At 54.0% G+C, this 17,453-nt stretch overlaps 3 protein-coding genes across 4 annotated transcripts; 1 reads left to right on the plus strand and 2 right to left on the minus strand.

Annotated features, from left to right (window-relative positions):
• Positions 1–5,601: 5,601 nt before the first annotated feature.
• Positions 5,602–8,184, minus strand: RPL28 (ribosomal protein L28). The gene is made up of 4 exons (XM_011379262.2): positions 8,004–8,184; positions 7,567–7,655; positions 7,350–7,473; positions 5,602–5,864 (listed from the first exon to the last, which is right to left on the minus strand). The coding sequence occupies exons 2-4, from the start codon at positions 7,645–7,647 to the stop codon at positions 5,656–5,658; spliced, it is 414 nt and encodes a 137-aa protein (XP_011377564.1). The 5' UTR covers positions 7,648–7,655; positions 8,004–8,184; the 3' UTR covers positions 5,602–5,655.
• A 150-nt stretch (positions 8,185–8,334) lies between these two features.
• Positions 8,335–11,859, plus strand: TMEM238 (transmembrane protein 238). Its single transcript, XM_023522724.1, has 2 exons — positions 8,335–9,550; positions 11,741–11,859. Exon 1 carries the CDS (start codon positions 9,007–9,009, stop codon positions 9,541–9,543), a length of 537 nt encoding a protein of 178 aa, XP_023378492.1. The 5' UTR covers positions 8,335–9,006; the 3' UTR covers positions 9,544–9,550; positions 11,741–11,859.
• Positions 11,860–12,808: 949 nt separating this feature from the next.
• TMEM190 (transmembrane protein 190) lies at positions 12,809–15,141 on the minus strand. 2 transcript variants are annotated; one of them, XM_011379264.2, is made up of 5 exons: positions 13,875–15,141; positions 13,749–13,784; positions 13,316–13,441; positions 13,156–13,240; positions 12,809–13,058 (listed from the first exon to the last, which is right to left on the minus strand). In XM_011379264.2, exons 1-5 carry the CDS (start codon positions 13,981–13,983, stop codon positions 12,824–12,826), a joined length of 591 nt encoding a protein of 196 aa, XP_011377566.1. In that variant the 5' UTR covers positions 13,984–15,141; the 3' UTR covers positions 12,809–12,823. The 2 variants fall into 2 exon arrangements, with proteins under 2 accessions (XP_011377566.1, XP_023378493.1); XM_023522725.1 differs by lacking the exon at positions 13,875–15,141 and having other exon boundaries at positions 12,809–13,441; positions 13,749–13,874.
• Positions 15,142–17,453: the final 2,312 nt, after the last annotated feature.

Genomic DNA, 17,453 nt, shown 5'->3' on the forward strand with positions numbered 1-17,453 from the left:
AGCCAGGAGAAGGTGTGAGGGGGCTTGCTTTTGCCTCCTCAGACGAACTTTATCCATCTGCACTGGGATGAGTTTCTGTCCCCTCAAGGCACCAGATCCTGTCTTAAGATTTGTCCTGGGTGACCAAGTGTATTATTCTCGTGTGCTTCTGCAAAACGAGTCACCAATCCCAGGCCCAATAAGACACCCATCTCCCAGTTTCAGTGATGAGAAGTTCCGGTGTGGCAAGCTGGTCACTTGGCTGGGTTTCACGCTCAAGTTGAGGTTTCCACCAGCTGTATTCCTTTTTAGTCCCTCTTAAAGGTCACGATAGATTTCAGTTCTTGGGGGAGTAGAGACAGTCCTTAGCTAGGAGCTGGGGGGTTCTTTCCCCCTTGGCCACACATGTCCAACTTCAGAGCCCAGGCCTTTGAAGGGCTCAGCTGATGAAATGAGGCTGCCTGGGTACTCAATTATCCAAGGAGTGGGGACAGAGCAGCTTAGAGTGGCCCATCCTGTCCTGTTTCTTTGTCCTGCAGAGGGAGGACTGGCAATCGTACCCATTGGGCTCTGTGGAGGCTCAGGGCTTAAGGTACAAAGTGAGGGGGTGATGGTGGGAATGGGAAGCAGTGGGTCTTGGAGAAACAACGGAAGGCAGAAACAGCCAGAGAAGGTGGGCTGGCTTTACCTCAGTTTCTCATCCATTAGCAATTTTGTTGCCCTGTGCCGGACCCCCAGGACAGTGTCAAAAATGATCATAAAATGAGAAGAGGAAAATGTGTGTCTACACAAAGATTTGTATGTGGATCTTCACAGTTGTTTCCTTCTGTAGCAGGCAAAAAGCTAGAAGTGAGCCAAATGTTCAACAGATGAATGAATAAAGACATTGTGAGTGTTCATACAATGAAATGCTACTCAGCAAAATATTGATACACAAAATAACATGATGAAACTCAAAAGTGTTACATGCTGAGATAAGCCATAGAAGTATAAAATATTCCATTTATATGAAATCCTAGAACAGGTAAAATTAATCACTTAATGGCTGAAAGCAGATCATTGGTGGTATGAGATCAGGGAGGATCAAATGCATGGGCATGGGGAGGTTTTGGGGTGACGAGCACATTCCAGATACTGAGTACGATGGTGGTCACACCAGTGCGTAAGTCTGTCAAAACAAACTATATACCTAAAATAGGTGTATTTTGCTTTGTATAAAGTATGTTTCAAGCTGATTTAATTTTTTAAAATGGAGTGAAATATGAGCCAGTGGGACAAGATATTTATATTTGTAAGTCGCATAACCCAAAAGGACTAATCCAAACAATATATAAAGAGCTACAAACCAATAAGACAGCACAAAAAAAAAAAGTAGGCAAAAGCACTTGATCAAACACTTCACAAAACAGGAAATATCCAAGTACATGAAAAGGCACTCATCCTCACTTGTAATTAAAAAAATGCAATGTAAGTCAAATTTGAAATCACTACACTCCCATGCAACTGGCAACAGTTACTACATAGGCTCCTGGTGGTACAGTTGAAAACACTCAGCATTCTTGCACCTATACCACAGGCTTTAAACAACCCTTGTCCTAACTTGTGCAAACAGTATAAACATACTTGCGTATTCAAGAACCAATACAACAAAAACAATTAGCTAGCACTGCTTCCAGCAGTGTGGGAAGGTGTGGGACAATCATGAACATCATGACCTGCCAAACGAGTCATAAAAGAAACTGATAGTTTGAGTGCCTTCCTACTTCATTTCCAAAAGGGCAGAGATGAGTGCTGCTGCTAAGCAGATATCCCTACCTAGTAATGATACAAGACATCACTTGTAAAATTCTTAATCTTTTTAGTAAACCTAGATAAGTCTTTTCTTTCCTCCTTTCTTTGGGAAAAAGGCCCTCTCCCTCAAATCCAATAATTGCCCAGAAAATGGTGACTCAAGTCCTCTGGCTATTGATAAGGATCATCAGTCTATTATTAGCAGAAATGGCTTTAGGCCAGACAGGGCCCTTAGAGTCTGAGAGGGGAGGGAACTTTTAGGCCAAAGGTCTTTTCATTCTTTAAGAAATATACTAACCAAACCTGTTTTCTTTTACTCAATAGGCGAATCAGTAATAGAAAATTAATAGATCTGTGATTTAAATAACTAGTTCGTATCTTCCTTTCCTTGTCTAGGGACTGAGGCGGCACTTCAGCAGGTAACTCAAGACCCTGTCCTGGCTAAGGCAGAAAGGGAAAGAGCTCCATGAAACCCCAATAGGCAGGGACTACAACCCTTCCCAGCAGGAAGTAGATACAGAAGAGAACTCTCGTCCCTCAATATCCATACTAATAATAAGGGGGTTCATAGCTCTTAGAAAAGAGTGAGGAAAGAAAGTTAGGGGGTTTTGGGTCTGCCTGCAAAGGCACTGAGGTCATCCTATTCTAGAAGGGGTCTGCCCTAGTCCACCCACAATTAAGCAAGCCAGAAGGCATTTGGGGGCTAAAAGTAACTCAGAGAAATAAGTGAGCAGAAAATTAAGTACTAATTAGAACCAGTCACTTGCACCTGCACAATAAAGACCCCCCAATACCCTCAGTTTACCTGAGCCTCATTATACCATCATTCTAATATGATGCATATGCCCAAAGTTCATTAATAGCATTATAACAGACAGTTCTGGGAATGAAAATGCGCAGAAAGCAAATTATGAATCACTGAGTCCTGTCAATCTTAGTTGTCAATCAAGAAGCCCACACCTCTAAGAAAAGTAACCACCCACAGGATAAAAATCCCAAAGGGTTTGTTACTAGGCCTTTGAGCCTCTCTTCTCTTGCCCAGGCCCACTTGCATGTCTGGAAGTGTACTATCGCTCCTAATAAAGCTTTTCTTTTCTGCTGTACTTTGGTGTCTAGCTCAATGCTTTGTTCAAGACATCAAGAACCTGGACAATGTGCCGGGGGAGGAACCCCACTCTCTGGTAACAGTAAAATTGTAAAAGTATGGAGGTTGTTTCCGCAAAGCTTGGGATCTCTGATCACCTCCAACCAACAAGCAGCACGGGAGGGCTTCTGAGGGGCATTGTCTTGCTTCTTTACTTGGGTGCTTATTACATGGTGCTTCCTTTATAGTTATGAAGTGTCTAAATATTTTATGCACCCTTCCGTATGTCTACTGCATTTCAGAATTTTGAACACATGAAGCAGCTCATTATGTACATATATTGCCCAATTTCCAAAATGTTAAGTGAAAAAAAAACCCCATGCAAATTGTGTATATGCTACTATTTGTTAAATTTTTTAAAATTTTTAACAAAGGATGCATGTGTATATCATTGCATATGTATTTAATGCCTCTGGAAAGTCACCTTAGCACCTGCATATATTGTCTTAAGGAAGGAGAGCCTGGAATACCCTGTGGATGTTACCTATTCAAAAAGCAAAGATTTTAATTTTAAAGATAAAAGTTTCCACAAACAGTTCCCTCAGTCCTGTTTCCCCAACACCCAGTTCTCTCAGTTAGTGACAACCAGTGTGTTACTAGGTTCTTGTGTTTTTTCTGAAGACATTCTACCCAAATGCAAGCAATTTAAACATTCTTCTAAGCCCACCCCCTTTAACACATTGGCAATGTCCTGTACACAGCATGTAGCACCTTGCTTTTTCAACTTAACAGCAAGTCTTGGAAGTGTGTCCCTTTTGGCACTTATAGCCCCTCCCTTTCACTTGGAGGTAATTGGAGGGGACCGGAGCTGCAATGGGGTTCTGAGCAGACGTTAAGTCACATGGACTTAGTGCCAACAGGATGCCGCTCCATCTGGGCTGAGAACAGGCCCAAGTGGGGCACAGATGGAGGCTACTGTTAAGAGTCCAGGCAAGACAAAGAGTTTGTCAGGAAGTAGTCAGGGTCATGTCTGTTAACTGGGGAATGCTGGAGGGGTGAGGGGTGGAGGTCAAGAACTCTTCGAGGGAGCGCCACTGCCTGGCTGCCTCTGATATTCCCATCTCCCCAGGGCTTCCCCACCACACCCCAGCTGGAGGCCTGAGAGAGGCCCTTAGACCTTGGCCACAGAGCTGTAGAGTGGGAACAAGGAACGGGATCATCTCTGCACAGGGTCCCCAAGATGACAGAGACCAGAGTCCCACTTGATGCTAGATCCTCGGGCTGTGGCAGTGGCTGGCAGGTAGCAGTACACAGAAAACTGTCAGCCATGATGTGACTTTCCCCCGATCTGCACGTGTCTACATCTGTACAGCAGGCATGACACCTGCTTCGTGGGATGTCGGCACCTGGATGAGAAATGGCCAATCCACAGGTGTATTTATGTATATGCGCATATGTACACACACATGCACATGCCACACAGAATCATTAGACAAGGTCCAGCCTCTCCCGGCACTTATGTTCTCCACACTCTGGCCAAGCTGGTGGTAGACCAGCTCAGTGTGATAAACAACACATGCAGGCAAGGGATGACGGGGAGCAGGAAAACCAGGAGAAACTTTTTTAGACAGTGATCGGACAGCTGTGACACCCTGAATAAGACAACCCTGGGGAGATGGCAATGTCAGAAGCAGCCAGGTAGTAGCGCTCGCTCGCCAAGAGCTGTGGGCCTGGAGCAGCAGGTCCAGACCCGCAGTGCCTGTGGGAAATGGGGCAGGGTCTTCTGCAGCGTGACCAAGAAGCAAATGAAGGCTGGCAGCTGGAGAGAGTAATTAATCCTACTCTAGCAGGAGGTAAAGACAGAGGGGTGGCTGGGTCCTTAACCAAAACAGGTTAATGACACAGCGGCTGGCTGGTGGGAAATCTGGGGCTGCCACCTCTCTGCTGTGTGGCTTGAGTGGGTTTCAGTGACCCTTTTCAGGAGAGGGACAGCACTCCCAAGCTGTGAAGATTCACGAGCTTCATCGCCTATTTCAGACAAGTAGAAATGGGCACGCTTGACCCCAAACCGGCAGCCATGGAATCATGGGGCCCCAAGAGCTGTCCATCTGTCCCTAAGTGCTAGGATATACTCTTCACTACGCAAAGGGACAGCTCGCCTATACTCTGCAGGCTGCAAAAGGGCTGCTTCTGAGGCAGGTGGCACTCTCCCTAAGTTCTTGCCCTAGAGTGCAGCCTGCACCAGGAAAAGTAGCATGTCTAAGGATGAGGTTGACGGATAGCAAGACCCAAATAGTAGGCATGCTCACCTCACAGGCCATGCCAACCTCCGCTGTGGGAGGTACATGGGGCAGATTTGGCCACATCTGTGTGCCACCTCAGCCTAGATCCCCTTCCGAGATCTGAGTGTTCAGGGATCTAGAATGTCAAGATCTTCCCTAAAGTTTTGTCATGTGCCAGCAGTGAAATTCTGATTTTAGACAATTTTACCTGTTTAATCTGCACTTTCTAAATGTCTCACTAAACACTGACTCTGATGTGCTGAACAGAGAACTGACACCAGCCTAGATTCCTCGGAGGAACAGCTGGGGCTGGGCTTCCACCCCTGCACCTGGTCCCCCAACTCCCAACATTGCAACCTGTGTGGTACTGGTGGGTGGAGGAAGTCCCCTTAGGAACAAGATGTCAGTTCTGGTGATACAGCCAGAGCGCTCTGGCCACACAGAAGAGAAGCCAAGGCGAGGTGGTTGAGGGTCAGCTGACACCTTTATTTCTTGGAGCAGCGGGGGGAGGTGTGTGTCTCAGGAGCTCTTAGTGGGGCGGGCCCGCTTCCTCTTCACCATCACGGGCTTCTGGCTGCGCAGGATGGCGCTGGCTCTGCGGATGGCGGCCATGCGCAGATCAGGGCGGTACTTGTTTTTGCGGATCATGTGTCGGATGCTGCTGAGGGTGGCCCGGGCATTCTTGTTGATGGTGGTCCGCACGTAGGAGGTGGCTGGCTTTCGCTGGCCTGGTGGGGGAGAAGGGGAGCCCCAGGGGTCAGTTGGATGGCCTGAGCCTTTAATGCACCTTCCAGGTGGTAAGGGCGCAATTGCACCCTAGAACAAGAGGGCCTCAGCAGGCAGCCCCACCTACACACAGATTTATGGGACACTTAGTGACCATTCCACAGCCCAGGTCCTGCCCTGGGCACTGTACAGGTGCCTATCTCCTCACCACTGTGTCCGAGACACAGCATTCACCACCATGTAACTTTTACAGTTGGAATCCAGGCTGCCTGGCTCTGGGACAGCGATGGGGAGGTGAGTACTTGGCACTGACCTGGCCAGATAGTGAGACCTCGGCCTGCAGGTCATCACTGCCCCACCCTCCCAGGCCCACAGTATTCCCCTCTGCAACAAGGGTCTGAACCACCAAGCTGAGGCCGAGGAGCAGGGATCATGGAGGGCTGAGGGTAAGGAAGAACCTCCTACCTGTAAACAGCAGAGTGTCTAGACACTGCTATCCAGGATTAAAACACCCCCTTTCTTGTGCCACAGAGTTGACAGGGTCCTAGCTGGAGTCCTGTGTTCCTGGTTTCCCCCAAGAAGCCAAGGACCCCTTGCCATTCCAGGGGTGTGGCTGAGATGCTCACCCCAGAGCGACTCCTCACATCAGTCTGGTTCCTGACAGCTTGGGAAAGGCTATCCAACAACCCAAGGGAAGGGAACCTTTTAGCACCCAACACAACACAAGGTTTTCAGGAGTGTGGAAACACAGAAGGATTGCTACCTCTCCAGGGCAGGAAGGAGCCACTTAGAGCAGGAGCAGGCTGTGGCCTCTGCTGACACTGAACAGGATATTGGGCCCTGACCCCAAAGAGAAGACAGTCCTAATCTGTGACCTGGGAAAAACTCATTTCTCTTAAAAACCTGAGCAAAAAACAGAAATGGTGGAGGTACGATACCCCAGATTTCAACTGGTAACAGTCCTTGAGAGACCTCCCACCTCCCCTGCCACTAAGAAACTAAGAAAGAAGGCTGCCCACACTTAAGGGTACACTGTATGGGGGGTCGGGTGCTAGGACCCCTTCTGAGTCCAAACAGAATGGGAGTCAAATTGTGCTTCCCACCCAGCTTGTCACTTCCTAAAAGTGGGAGACAAGGTAAGAAAGCCTTATCTGCTGGTCTGAATTTTCCCACTGCGGTGATATAGAAACATTCACCTGAGCTGTTTAAAGGATTTAATTTGGAAATATATACCACACACCCCTATAATTTAATCCTCACAACCGGACGGTACACAGAGTTCAGATCCTATAAAGTTCTTCACTTTCAGGTAACAAAACAGGTTGAGACTGGACCAGCTCACACAGCTGGTGGGGTGGCCGAGGGGAGCCAGCTTCCCAGAGAGAGATCCTGACCCCAGGAATCCCAGATTCACTGGCAGAATTACTCCTGGTGCCCAACCACAGGCCCCTGCTCCGATGGCAGCCGCGGCCTGGAGAAACGCTCACCGGATCTCCGCTTCATGACGATCACCACGCCTTTGCCATCCGCTGCCGGCTCCACGCCCACCGTCTTGCGGTGAATCAGCCCGTTGTAGCGGAAGGAATTGCGGGCCTTCAGATTATTGGGTTCCTGGGAAGGACACATTAGGAGGTCGTGAAGATGGAGAGGACCGGCGACAGCGGGGGTGCCTCCCTCAGACCCAGGCGCCAGGGCCCCACTTACGGTGCTGTACGTCTGCTTGTTTCTCTTTATCAGGAAACTGGAGCAGTTCCGTACGACCATCCATTGCAGATGGGCGGACATGGCGACAGCTGCGGAGAAAGGGGTACAGGAAGATGGCAAAGGGAACAGCAGGCCGACGCCAGCCCCGCGCAAAAAACAGAGAAAGGATGTATCTGGGGACCTGGTAAATGGGGGAAACCTAAGAGCAGACAGCACTTAGTAATTTGACAAGAGGTGCTCGGCGACCTAAGGCGGCGGGGCTGAACGCAGGCGCCGAGACTAACTGCGGGGAGCGACGTGAAAACCCACAGCAACTTCGGGCGGGGCCAGGGGGGCGGCCAAGGACGCGAGGGACAATTAGAGAAGCCGACAGGGGTAAACGCTGCGGAGCAGGCGCCGCATGCAGCCACGCAGAAGGACGAAAGGCCTCAACCCACCTCCTCTCGGTGCCTCAGCGGGAGACGGAAAAAGGAGGGAAGAGGCGGAGCGTCACCTTTAATACCCTCACGCATTTCCGCTTCCTTTCCAGGAACGCGCGCGTCGTCGCTTGACCTCCGCCTCCTCGGCGACTCGGCGGCGTTCGGTTATTTCCGCCAGCCCGTCGTACTACGCTCGGGAACCTTCGGAACCCTTCGGCTAAAGACCCGAGGGTGTGTTCTCCGACGCCGAGCATCAGGCTTCCGGGGCTGGTCGCTTGTTTACGGAACTCCAGGGCTGAATTTCCCATCCGGTCTGGTCCGGTCCGGCTCCGGAGGTCCCAAGGGACCTTCTGCAGCGGCCTCTCCCCGATATTGTTCACCCAGCGCTTGACACAGAATGGGCGCTCAATAAACGTGTTTTAGGATTTATGTTTGTGAACGAACGTGCGAGTGCATAAACTATTTAAGCCTAGCTCCGTTTATTCGGTCTTTATAAATACCCTGAATCTCACCTCGGTGTTAGGAAGTCCTGTAAACTGTCCATCTTTGTGTCCCCGATTCATTCGCTGGAGGCACCTAGGAGGCGCCAGGGGACGCGCAATGAGCTGATTCCCTGCGTCCCAGAGCTCCTTGGGGTCCAGGACCATGTTTGACCCTTGTTTTTGACCCCCCCGTCCCCACTTTGGGTGCACAGGAGGCCCCAAGAGGCGGACTGAGCAGAAAGAGACCGGGTTATCCACAGCGCCCTGCGCTGCCTCATCGTCGAGCCCTGTTGACCCATGTCGACCATGCAGTGCTTCCGCTCTTTGGGGTGCAGGAGCGCTGGACAGCCCTTATCCCTGAGGGCCAGGCCCTGCACAGGAACTGCGGCCAGGGTGCCCCGTGCCGGGCCCGTCCGCTCCCGCCGGGCTCAGGTGACCAGGCGGGTGCCGGACACACCTGGCGCGGTCCCCTGACCCCGCCCCTGGACGGGCGGCACCCAGAACGCTCTCTGCCGGAGCCAGCGCGGCGGAGTAGGGCCATGGCGGCGGTGCCGGCGGTGTGCGCCTCGCAGGGGCCCCCGCCGGGTGCACAGTCCGCGCCAGCCAGCGAACCCGCGCCGGCGTCCGGTCTGGGCCGGTGCCGGATAGCGCTCCTGCTAGCCGTGGCGCTCGACGTAGCCGGCATGGTGGCGCTGCTGACCGGCGTGTTCGCTCAGTTGCAGGTGCGCGGCCGCGACTTCGGCGACCTGCTTATCTACTCCGGCGCGCTGCTTGTCTTCCTGAGCCTGCTGGGCTGGATCCTCTGGTACACTGGCAACATCGAGATCTCGCGCCAGGAGCTCGAGCGCGACTACGGCCTGCGGCCCTCGGCGCTCGCCCGCCTGGCGCGCAAGCTCTCCCGCCGCTGGTCCGCGCCCGCCTCCGCCGCCGGCGGCCAACGAGCTGCGTCCGGCTCCCGGGGACCGCGCCGCGCCACCCGTGCGCCCCAGCTGTCCGCCGCCGGCTCCCGCCGCGTGCGCCTGCAGCTCGCTATGCTCGAGGCCGCGCCCGGGGCGGCGGGCGCGGGCACCGAATGAGGCGGAGGTGAGGGGCTGGAAGGCGGAGTGGGGAGAGGGAGGGACAGAGGGTGGGGGAAGGGATGAAGGGATGGAGGGGAGAGACCGAGGGACAGAAGTGGGAGAGGGACAGGGACAGAAGGGAGAGAAGGAGAGATGGAATCAGAGACAGGGCAAGATGGAGAAATATAGTGGGAGAAAATGTGGCGACAGAGAGACCCATGAACAGGATAAGATTCTTCTCAAAGGAGAGAAGCAGGGAGTAGCAGAGACCCAGAGGATAGAGAGACAGCAGGCAAGCGTGCAGACTTGGGGGAGACAAATGAGAACCTGCCCTGCCCGCAGATGAGAGTGAGAGAGTCACTGTTAGCTGGGAAGTCCCTCCCTGCACTCCAGCCCCCAGGCACATCAGGTCCCATTTAATCTTCTCAGTGTAACTGGGTGTCTGAGGTCACTACTCTCACCATCTCCACCCCAGTGGAAGACACTGAGGCCCCGGAAAGGTGCCACCTCTTGCCCAAGGGTACACAGCTGGGATTCTCCTGACAAAAAGTCTGAAGAGAGAGAGGGAAGAAGTGGGAATGACCAACACAGGCAGGACAGTGATGGCAACAGACCAAGATGCTGGAAAGGCTCATGCTCTTCCCCCGCCCTCTCTCCTCTACCTTCTATCTGCTTTCCTAAACACATTCTCCACTGTGCACTCCTCTGCTCAAAGCCCTCCTGTGGCTCCCCATTGCCCTCTGGTTAATCCGAAGCCTCTCACCCGCATGTGGGTCCCCCATGGTTCAGATCCACATCTTCCACCTTCTCTGCAGTCGTGATGGACATCCCTCAATCGGTGGACAGCCCGGCTCCCCCACCAGTTGGCTTCTGTCTATGCTCTCCCCGGAGAGCCACTGCTGTTTGTATTCTACACTGAAAACTTCCCGTGTCCTTTATGATATAATTCAACTTCACTGCCTTTCTCTGAGTCTTCATATTATCTGCGTTACCCGTTATTGCTTGTATCACCATGTAGTGTGTCTGTGTGTGCCGGTATTGTCTCTCCTACCCAATAGGAGCCCCTTGAAGGTAAGGCCTGGGTGTCTGATGTCTTTGTTCTTACCACTGCTTAGCAAAAACTCAGAAAATCAGAGGTTGATGATAGGTGCATGGTTGGATAGATGGACAGATGGCTGGACGAATGGGTGAATGGATAAATGGTTTGATGGATGTGTGGATGGATGGATTGGTTGATGGATAAGTGGGTGGGCTGGGTGGATGGGTGGGCTGGTGGATGGGTGTAGATGTAATTGAATTGATGGATGGGATGGATGGATGGATGGATGGATGGATGGAGAGAATGATGGATGGGTGGATGAATTGGTCAATGGATGTGTGGTTGGGTGGGTAGATGGATATGATTGGATTGATGGAAGGGTAGACAGGTGAATGGGTGGCTGGCTGGCTGGTTTAGGCAGATGAGTAGATGGATGGATGAATAGATAGGTGGAACAATGGATGGATGAGTGACTCAGTTTCTTGAGAAAGGATGAACAACTGTATGCATAGGTGAAGCATGAGCTAACACAAAATTTGGCATATAATGCAGAAATAACCACACGTGGTTTAAATTACCCCCTGGAAATCCTTACTTTGCCCAAAACTCTCACGCAGCTGGATGGATCTCCATTGCTGGAACTACCTGTCAGAAACCGGCCAGGCTGACTTGAGTGTAGGTCTCTCTTAGAAGGAAAATGGGCCTCCTCTTCAGTGGTAAAGGGGAGGTGCTTCCAGCACATGAAGGGCAGAGAAGCTGAATTTTCACAAAAGGACCCGTAGGTCTCGGCTCCAGTCGCTCCCCACTATCTCTGGGACCAAATTAGTTGAATGGCCATGTAGAGCTAACCTCATTCTTTATCATTTCCCCTCTCTGTCTTCTTTGTTAGCTCTGTCTGTCTGTCTGTCTTTCTCTCTCTCTGTGTCCCCTGTGTCTATCTCAGTCTCTCTTTCTGTCTCCCATGTTTCTGTCTGTGCCTCTCTCTCTCCCGGTCTCATTCCCCACCTGTACCAGTGAGTTAAAGTCTAGTGCATGCTGCAGCAAATCAGGGCATGGAGGGATGAGAGGCCACGGAGTCAATGTGTGAGAGGCTAAAGCAGGTCGCTGGGTGGTGGGCACAGAGAAAACAGGGATGCAGCTTTCAAACAGCTAATAACCCCACCCTCCCATCTGCAGACGAACCCATAGCCCCACCTGAGTGAGATGTGCTGCTGCCCCTGACATCATCTGGCCTCCAGGATACCTACCTGTGCTCCTTCTGTGTCTGTCACCTGGATAAATGGCTCTGCCTCCCAGCTCTGCTTGTCTGTCTGGGAGGGGGATGGAGCTGGGGCAAGTGTGAGATTGCTTGCTTCCTCCCAGGGCACACCTGCAGAGGGTTCCCCCCAGCCCTTGGGGGACCCAAAGCCACTGGGGACATAGGAGCCTCACAGAGGGAGCTGGGGGGCAGGATCTCGAGCCCAGACCCACCATCTCAGTCCAGACTTCCCTCTGCCCAGATTGCTCTGTTAGTTTGGTGCCCTCTGGGAAGCAGACAGAGGGACAAATTAGACTTGCAAGATATTTATTGGGGAAAAGACTATTGGAGGAGAAGTTGGTGTGGGTCTGGAAGTGAGAGAGGAGAGGGGGAAGGAAGGAGGGGTGGGCAGGATGAGTCTTGAATTGTAACACAATTCCAAGAAAGTTTCCACCAGGACACTGGGGGTCTGAAAGCTGAAGTCCTCTGCTAGAGGAGGCACATGTCCTAGAGGGACCGCCCCGCCCCGCCCCCCCCCCCCCCCATTGATGGGAAACCTGACAAATGCTAGAGACCACCAGAGACTATCAGGCAACGGCACTTCCTGCAGGATGAGACCTGAGGGGTACATCCCCCTAGCTGTAACATGCCCCCCAGCCCATTTCAGGTCCCCCTCAACCCAGGCCATGCCCACCTAACCCCCAAATCCCTAATTTCAGATGCCCCTCAGTCCAGACACTCCCCACCCATGATCACAGCCCAGCCCCTCCAATCAGCCTGGTGCCCCCATCAGCCCAGGTGCCCCTCAGCTCAGATCCTCCCCACTTACCCCCAGACCACTCTCATTCTCAACCCCAAAAGCTCACACACCCCATGATCAGAGTCCAGTTCCCCGTTAGTCAGCACTGACCTCCCCAAACATACACACACACTGTTCCAGGTCTTGGCTTCCATGGCTCTCAGAAAAGAGAACAGGCATCTATATGCTATATCTGTATTGAGGGGTCCCCCCAGGGGCACCCCTAATCTTCCTCATCCCCCCCTTCCGTATCTTCGCCCCCTTCTGTCCCTTCCCCTTCAGTAGCCCCTGAGACATCCAGGGTCCCCTCCAAAGGCACGGAGGTTGGCATGCTGCCCACGGACTTCTTTTCACTCACAGTCCCCCGGTCCTTGGACAACAGAGAGACGGTCCTTGGCAGGCTACATTTGCCCTGCAGGAACCCTGGGAGGCGCAGCATGTCCCGGCGCCTGGCCCACCTGGTGGGAAGGGGACACACTTTCCTCAGCCTATCCGCCCGCTCTTCTGGAGCAAGGTGTTCCCACCCCGCCCCACCCGAACTCAAACCCCACTCGCCAGAACAAGCAGATGCTGGAGATGAGGAAGAGAAGGCCTCCGCACGTCCAGCCCAGCGCCCACATGTGCTTCCGCCGCATGTTCTCTGGAAAACATGGAACTTTAGACCCAGATGCCAGCTTTGGCCCCTCCCCAGAGACACTGGCTTCCACTCGCTCACCATCCGGCCGCTGGTGGTAACACACCCCATCTCGGTAGCAGCATCGTAGGCGCAGACAAAGATTGGGATTCTCGATCGCTGCTTGACCCCCACAGCTCTCCCGGTCCCACACATCTCCCTCACAACCTGGGGACCAACAATGAGCAGGCTTCATCACACAGCCTGGCCCTGAGGGCCTTAGAGCGCCAGGATCCCAAGGCCAAGCTCTGAGAATTGACTGCCTAGTACTTGCTTTGTATGGGACCCAAGAGTTCAGGCCCTAGCCTTCCTCAGATCCAGGAGTCCAGGCCCCCCAGCCTCCTCCTTCAGACCCAGGAGTCCAGGCCCCCAGCCTCCCTCAGACCAGGAGTCCAGGCCCCCAGCCTCCTCCCTCAGACCCAGGGATCTAGTCTGGGTCCCATCCCTGGGAACCCGGGGTCCAGCCACAGCTCACTCCATGGGTAGAAGAACCCTTGGATTCCATTCCCGTCTGTGAAGGAAAGAAGATGGTGTCAGCTGCTGTGTGGAGGCCGAGGAGGCCCCTGCTCAGCTCTCTGACCCTCTCTCCGGGGCCCCTCACCTACTGAGCCCTGCATCAGCAGGAAGAGACTCAAAGCTGGGACCCCAGAGCCCACCATGTCGCCTCCCAGACCCCTGGGACCTCTATGGGCAGAAACCTCCAAGTCCATTGCCACAGCAACCAGCTCAGCCCCGCCCACCTGCCCGCCCAGCCCCAGATTCTAAGTTCTGTTGCCAGGGAGTCCCCTTAGCCATATGGAAGAGGGAAGGGGGTCACACTGGCCTGGTCATGCCTGGTTGCTAAGGAGTTGCTTTCTTAGCAACCAGGTGGAAGGGGCCCCAGGTGGTGGGGTGGGTGCCTAGTGTTAGAAGGACCTCTTTAGCGACCTAGGTGGAAAGTTGGGGGGTCCAAGGTCTCTCATTACCAAGTAAGGGACCTGAAGGGTGGGCACACAGAATCCTCATCAGAGACTCCCTCTTTTCATCACCCAAGGCCCAGGAGCAGCTCCAGGGAGCCCAAAGTTTCCTGAGACTTCATTGCTAGGGATCTTCTCCCTAGCAACCAGGGGCAGGGGCACCTGAAGCTCCAAAGGCCTCACTGAACCCCATTGTTAGGGAGGCCTACATAGCAACCAGGGGACCTAGGAGGTTGAGGAGTAAATGGGGGTCGGGCACTTGTCAGAGTCCCCTGGTCTCAACGCACTCCAAACCTCTGATAGGGAATGTGTAACAGGAGCAGCTTGGCCATGCCTGGCACAGATCTGAAGGCTGGGGGTAAGGATGACTCATAGGCAGGGAGACCCTTCACCTGCCTAGGCCTCAGCTTCCCCACCCAAAAACAGGGAAAGGAGTCCAGCTGGAGGTCTCTAAACTCCTGATTTGTTCTGCCCAGTGGAGCAGGCAGAGGCTGACTTGGGACTGAGTTGAGCCCTACTCCCCGGTTCACCTCGTATGAACCCCTACTCGGCTTTTCAACACAGTGTGGAAGGGGCTCAGCTCTCCTGGGGCAGCGAGACTGCCCAAGCTCTTGAGTCTGAGGGCAAAGGGAGCTGGGAGCTTGGACACCTGGACTAGAGGGAATGGGGAAGTTGCGGGGTCTGGTCTCCTGTGCCTGAGGGAAGAGGGATCTGAAGGCAACCGTCCAGGAGTCTGGGCCCCATTTCTCAGGAAGCGCCATGAGGTTGACTGCATCCTGCCCTCTCCTGTAAACATCCTGGTGGGAGCTGAGTGGGCCCTGGGCTGCCTCCGTCAGAGATGACACAGGTCAGAGGGGGCTTGGCAGGGGGCCGGGGGCGGGGGTCAGAGGGGTCATGGGGCTGAGGCCAGGCAGCTGCTGACCGTTTCCGGTGTCAACATCATCTGGACCTACTTCCAATTCCCGGGATTCCTCAGGGATCAAGGAGGGGGTGGGAGGTGGGGCTGCTGGGCCCTGGACCGCGGCTTGGGACTGGGGGGGCCCCGCCGTCATGGCCCTCACCGCTAATGACAGGTTTGGGCTGCCTCTGCGGCCCGCCTGCCCCGTCACCCCCCAGAGGCCAGACAGGACCCCCCAGGGACAGACAGACGGACACACACACAGCCTTGGACCTGCTGACCTCACACCAACCAGCCCCACCTTGCTCGGGGGCCAGCACATGAGCAAGGACCCTGGGCTCCCTCCTCATGTCCCTGCAACATCTCCCTGCCATGTCTGTGACCAGCCCTCAGAGTCTGGGGCATGGCATCCCCCATCCTTGTCTCTTAACCTCCGAACTTGTCTCTTTGGGTCTCTAGATTTCCTTGTTTTCGCATCTCTTTTTCTCGTCTATAGACTCTGCTCCATCTATACTTATGCTTGTTGGTGTCATCTTCTGTCATTGTTTGAGATCCCCAATCTGCCTCTCAGCCTCTTTACCTCTCTCCCTCTCTACCCCTCTTGGCCCTCCTCGGCACAGACATACCTCCAGTGTCTCCCACCTGAAGGAAGTCCCAGGAGTCCTAAGAAATACCCACTCCTGTCTTGCACCTACCCGTCTCCCTCGGCCTCCTGCACCCACCTGAAAGAAGATGGCCCCATAGGCCCAGGGCAATGGCTGAGGCAGATGGGGGAATGGCCCCAGCCAGGGACACAGACAAGTCTCAGATTTCTGATCTCCAGTAGAGCATTCCCCAGATCTCAGAATGGAGACACACTTGTCTCCACCTTTCTAGAAACAAGGGTTCACAGCCTGGACTCCTGACACCTGCATCTGAGGGAGGAGGCTGGGGGCCTGGACACCCAGGTCTGAGGGAGGAGGCCGGGGGCCCAGACACCCAGGTCTGAGGGAGGAGAGACTGGGGGCCAGGTCCCCTGGGTTAATACAGGGCTGAGGCTGGCACCCCAGGTTTCTCTGTAGGTAGAAGGGGCCACTGTGACCATATCCCTATTGTTGCATTCAGGTTGGCCTCAGGCCCAGTCCCCATCCCCTCAGGCCAGTCTATCCCCCAGGCCGGTGGCCTGAGTCACCTTGGCTGGCCCCGCCGGTCTGGGGGGGGGCTACGTCAGTTCTCCCCTCACTGACGCAGCCTTGGGCCCCCCCACGCTGACTCAGCCGGAAACAGGCCCCCTGAGGGGCGGAGACCCAGTGGTCAGAAGCCTGGGTCCCAGTGGGAGCAGGAGCTGGAAAGGGCCCCTGGGGGGCCATGGAAGGGGTAGCCATGACATATCAAGGGCTTGCTTACCTGAGGCGATGATGTCATGTCCCACCATGGGGGGCTGTGACCTCACCTCCCTGGAGACCTGAGCCGTCACCCCCCCCCCCCGTGGTGGGGGATGACTCCAGCTGCCATTCATCCCTGGAGCCCCCCTGCCAGCTCAGCGCAGTCTGGGGCCAGGAGTGGGGCTGCAGGGAGGCCTCTGGAAGTGCTCATCACCTTTCCTCTTCTTACTCCCATCCCATCTTTCTCTGACACCTCTGTTCTGAGGGGGGGGGCGGCGTGCTCATAGGGACTTGGGTTTGTGTTTCAGTCCCTCAATGGCTCTGCGATGAACCCCAGGCCACCTCTGCCCCATATACCTGGCACTCACAGACTGTGTGCCTGGGTTAGCATCTCTGTCCCCTGAGTCTTGTCTCCCTCTCCTGCTCCAAGACTTGTCCGTGTGGCCATCTCTGCATAGCCAGCATCCCCCTGCCCTGTCCGTCTCCAGCTCTCCACTGAGCCTCTCTAGCCAGGTCTCCATCGCCCTCTCTGCCTCACCATCTAAGTCTCCCTCAGTGGCTACATCTTTCTGTCTCCTTGGACATGTTAATAAAAATCCACAAGAACAGCAATGGTTTGCACTTATTGTGAGCTGACTGTGTGCCTTACATGAGTGAACTCATTTTGTCCACACCGAGGCATCAGGGTGTGGGGTGGATACCCAGTTATCCCCATTGTACAGGCAGAAAACTGAGGCTCAGAGGGGTGAAGCCTCTCCTCAATGTCTTGTCTTTCTAGCTTGGTCCCCTGTCTGTCTCTGGTTCTCTCACCTTCTTGTCCCTACCTGTCTCCTGAAGAAAGGCTCTCCCTCGCTCTGCCTGCATTGCTGACTCCTGACATCTCCATTTCTGTGTCTCGGGCTTCTATCTTTGCTGCCCTGCTTTGGTGTCTCCATTTTTTTCTGTGTTTCTTCTGCCCCCTA

Source organism: Pteropus vampyrus, unplaced genomic scaffold (genome assembly GCF_000151845.1).
Source record: "Pteropus vampyrus isolate Shadow unplaced genomic scaffold, Pvam_2.0 Scaffold357, whole genome shotgun sequence".
Classification (NCBI taxonomy): Eukaryota; Metazoa; Chordata; class Mammalia; order Chiroptera; family Pteropodidae; genus Pteropus; species Pteropus vampyrus.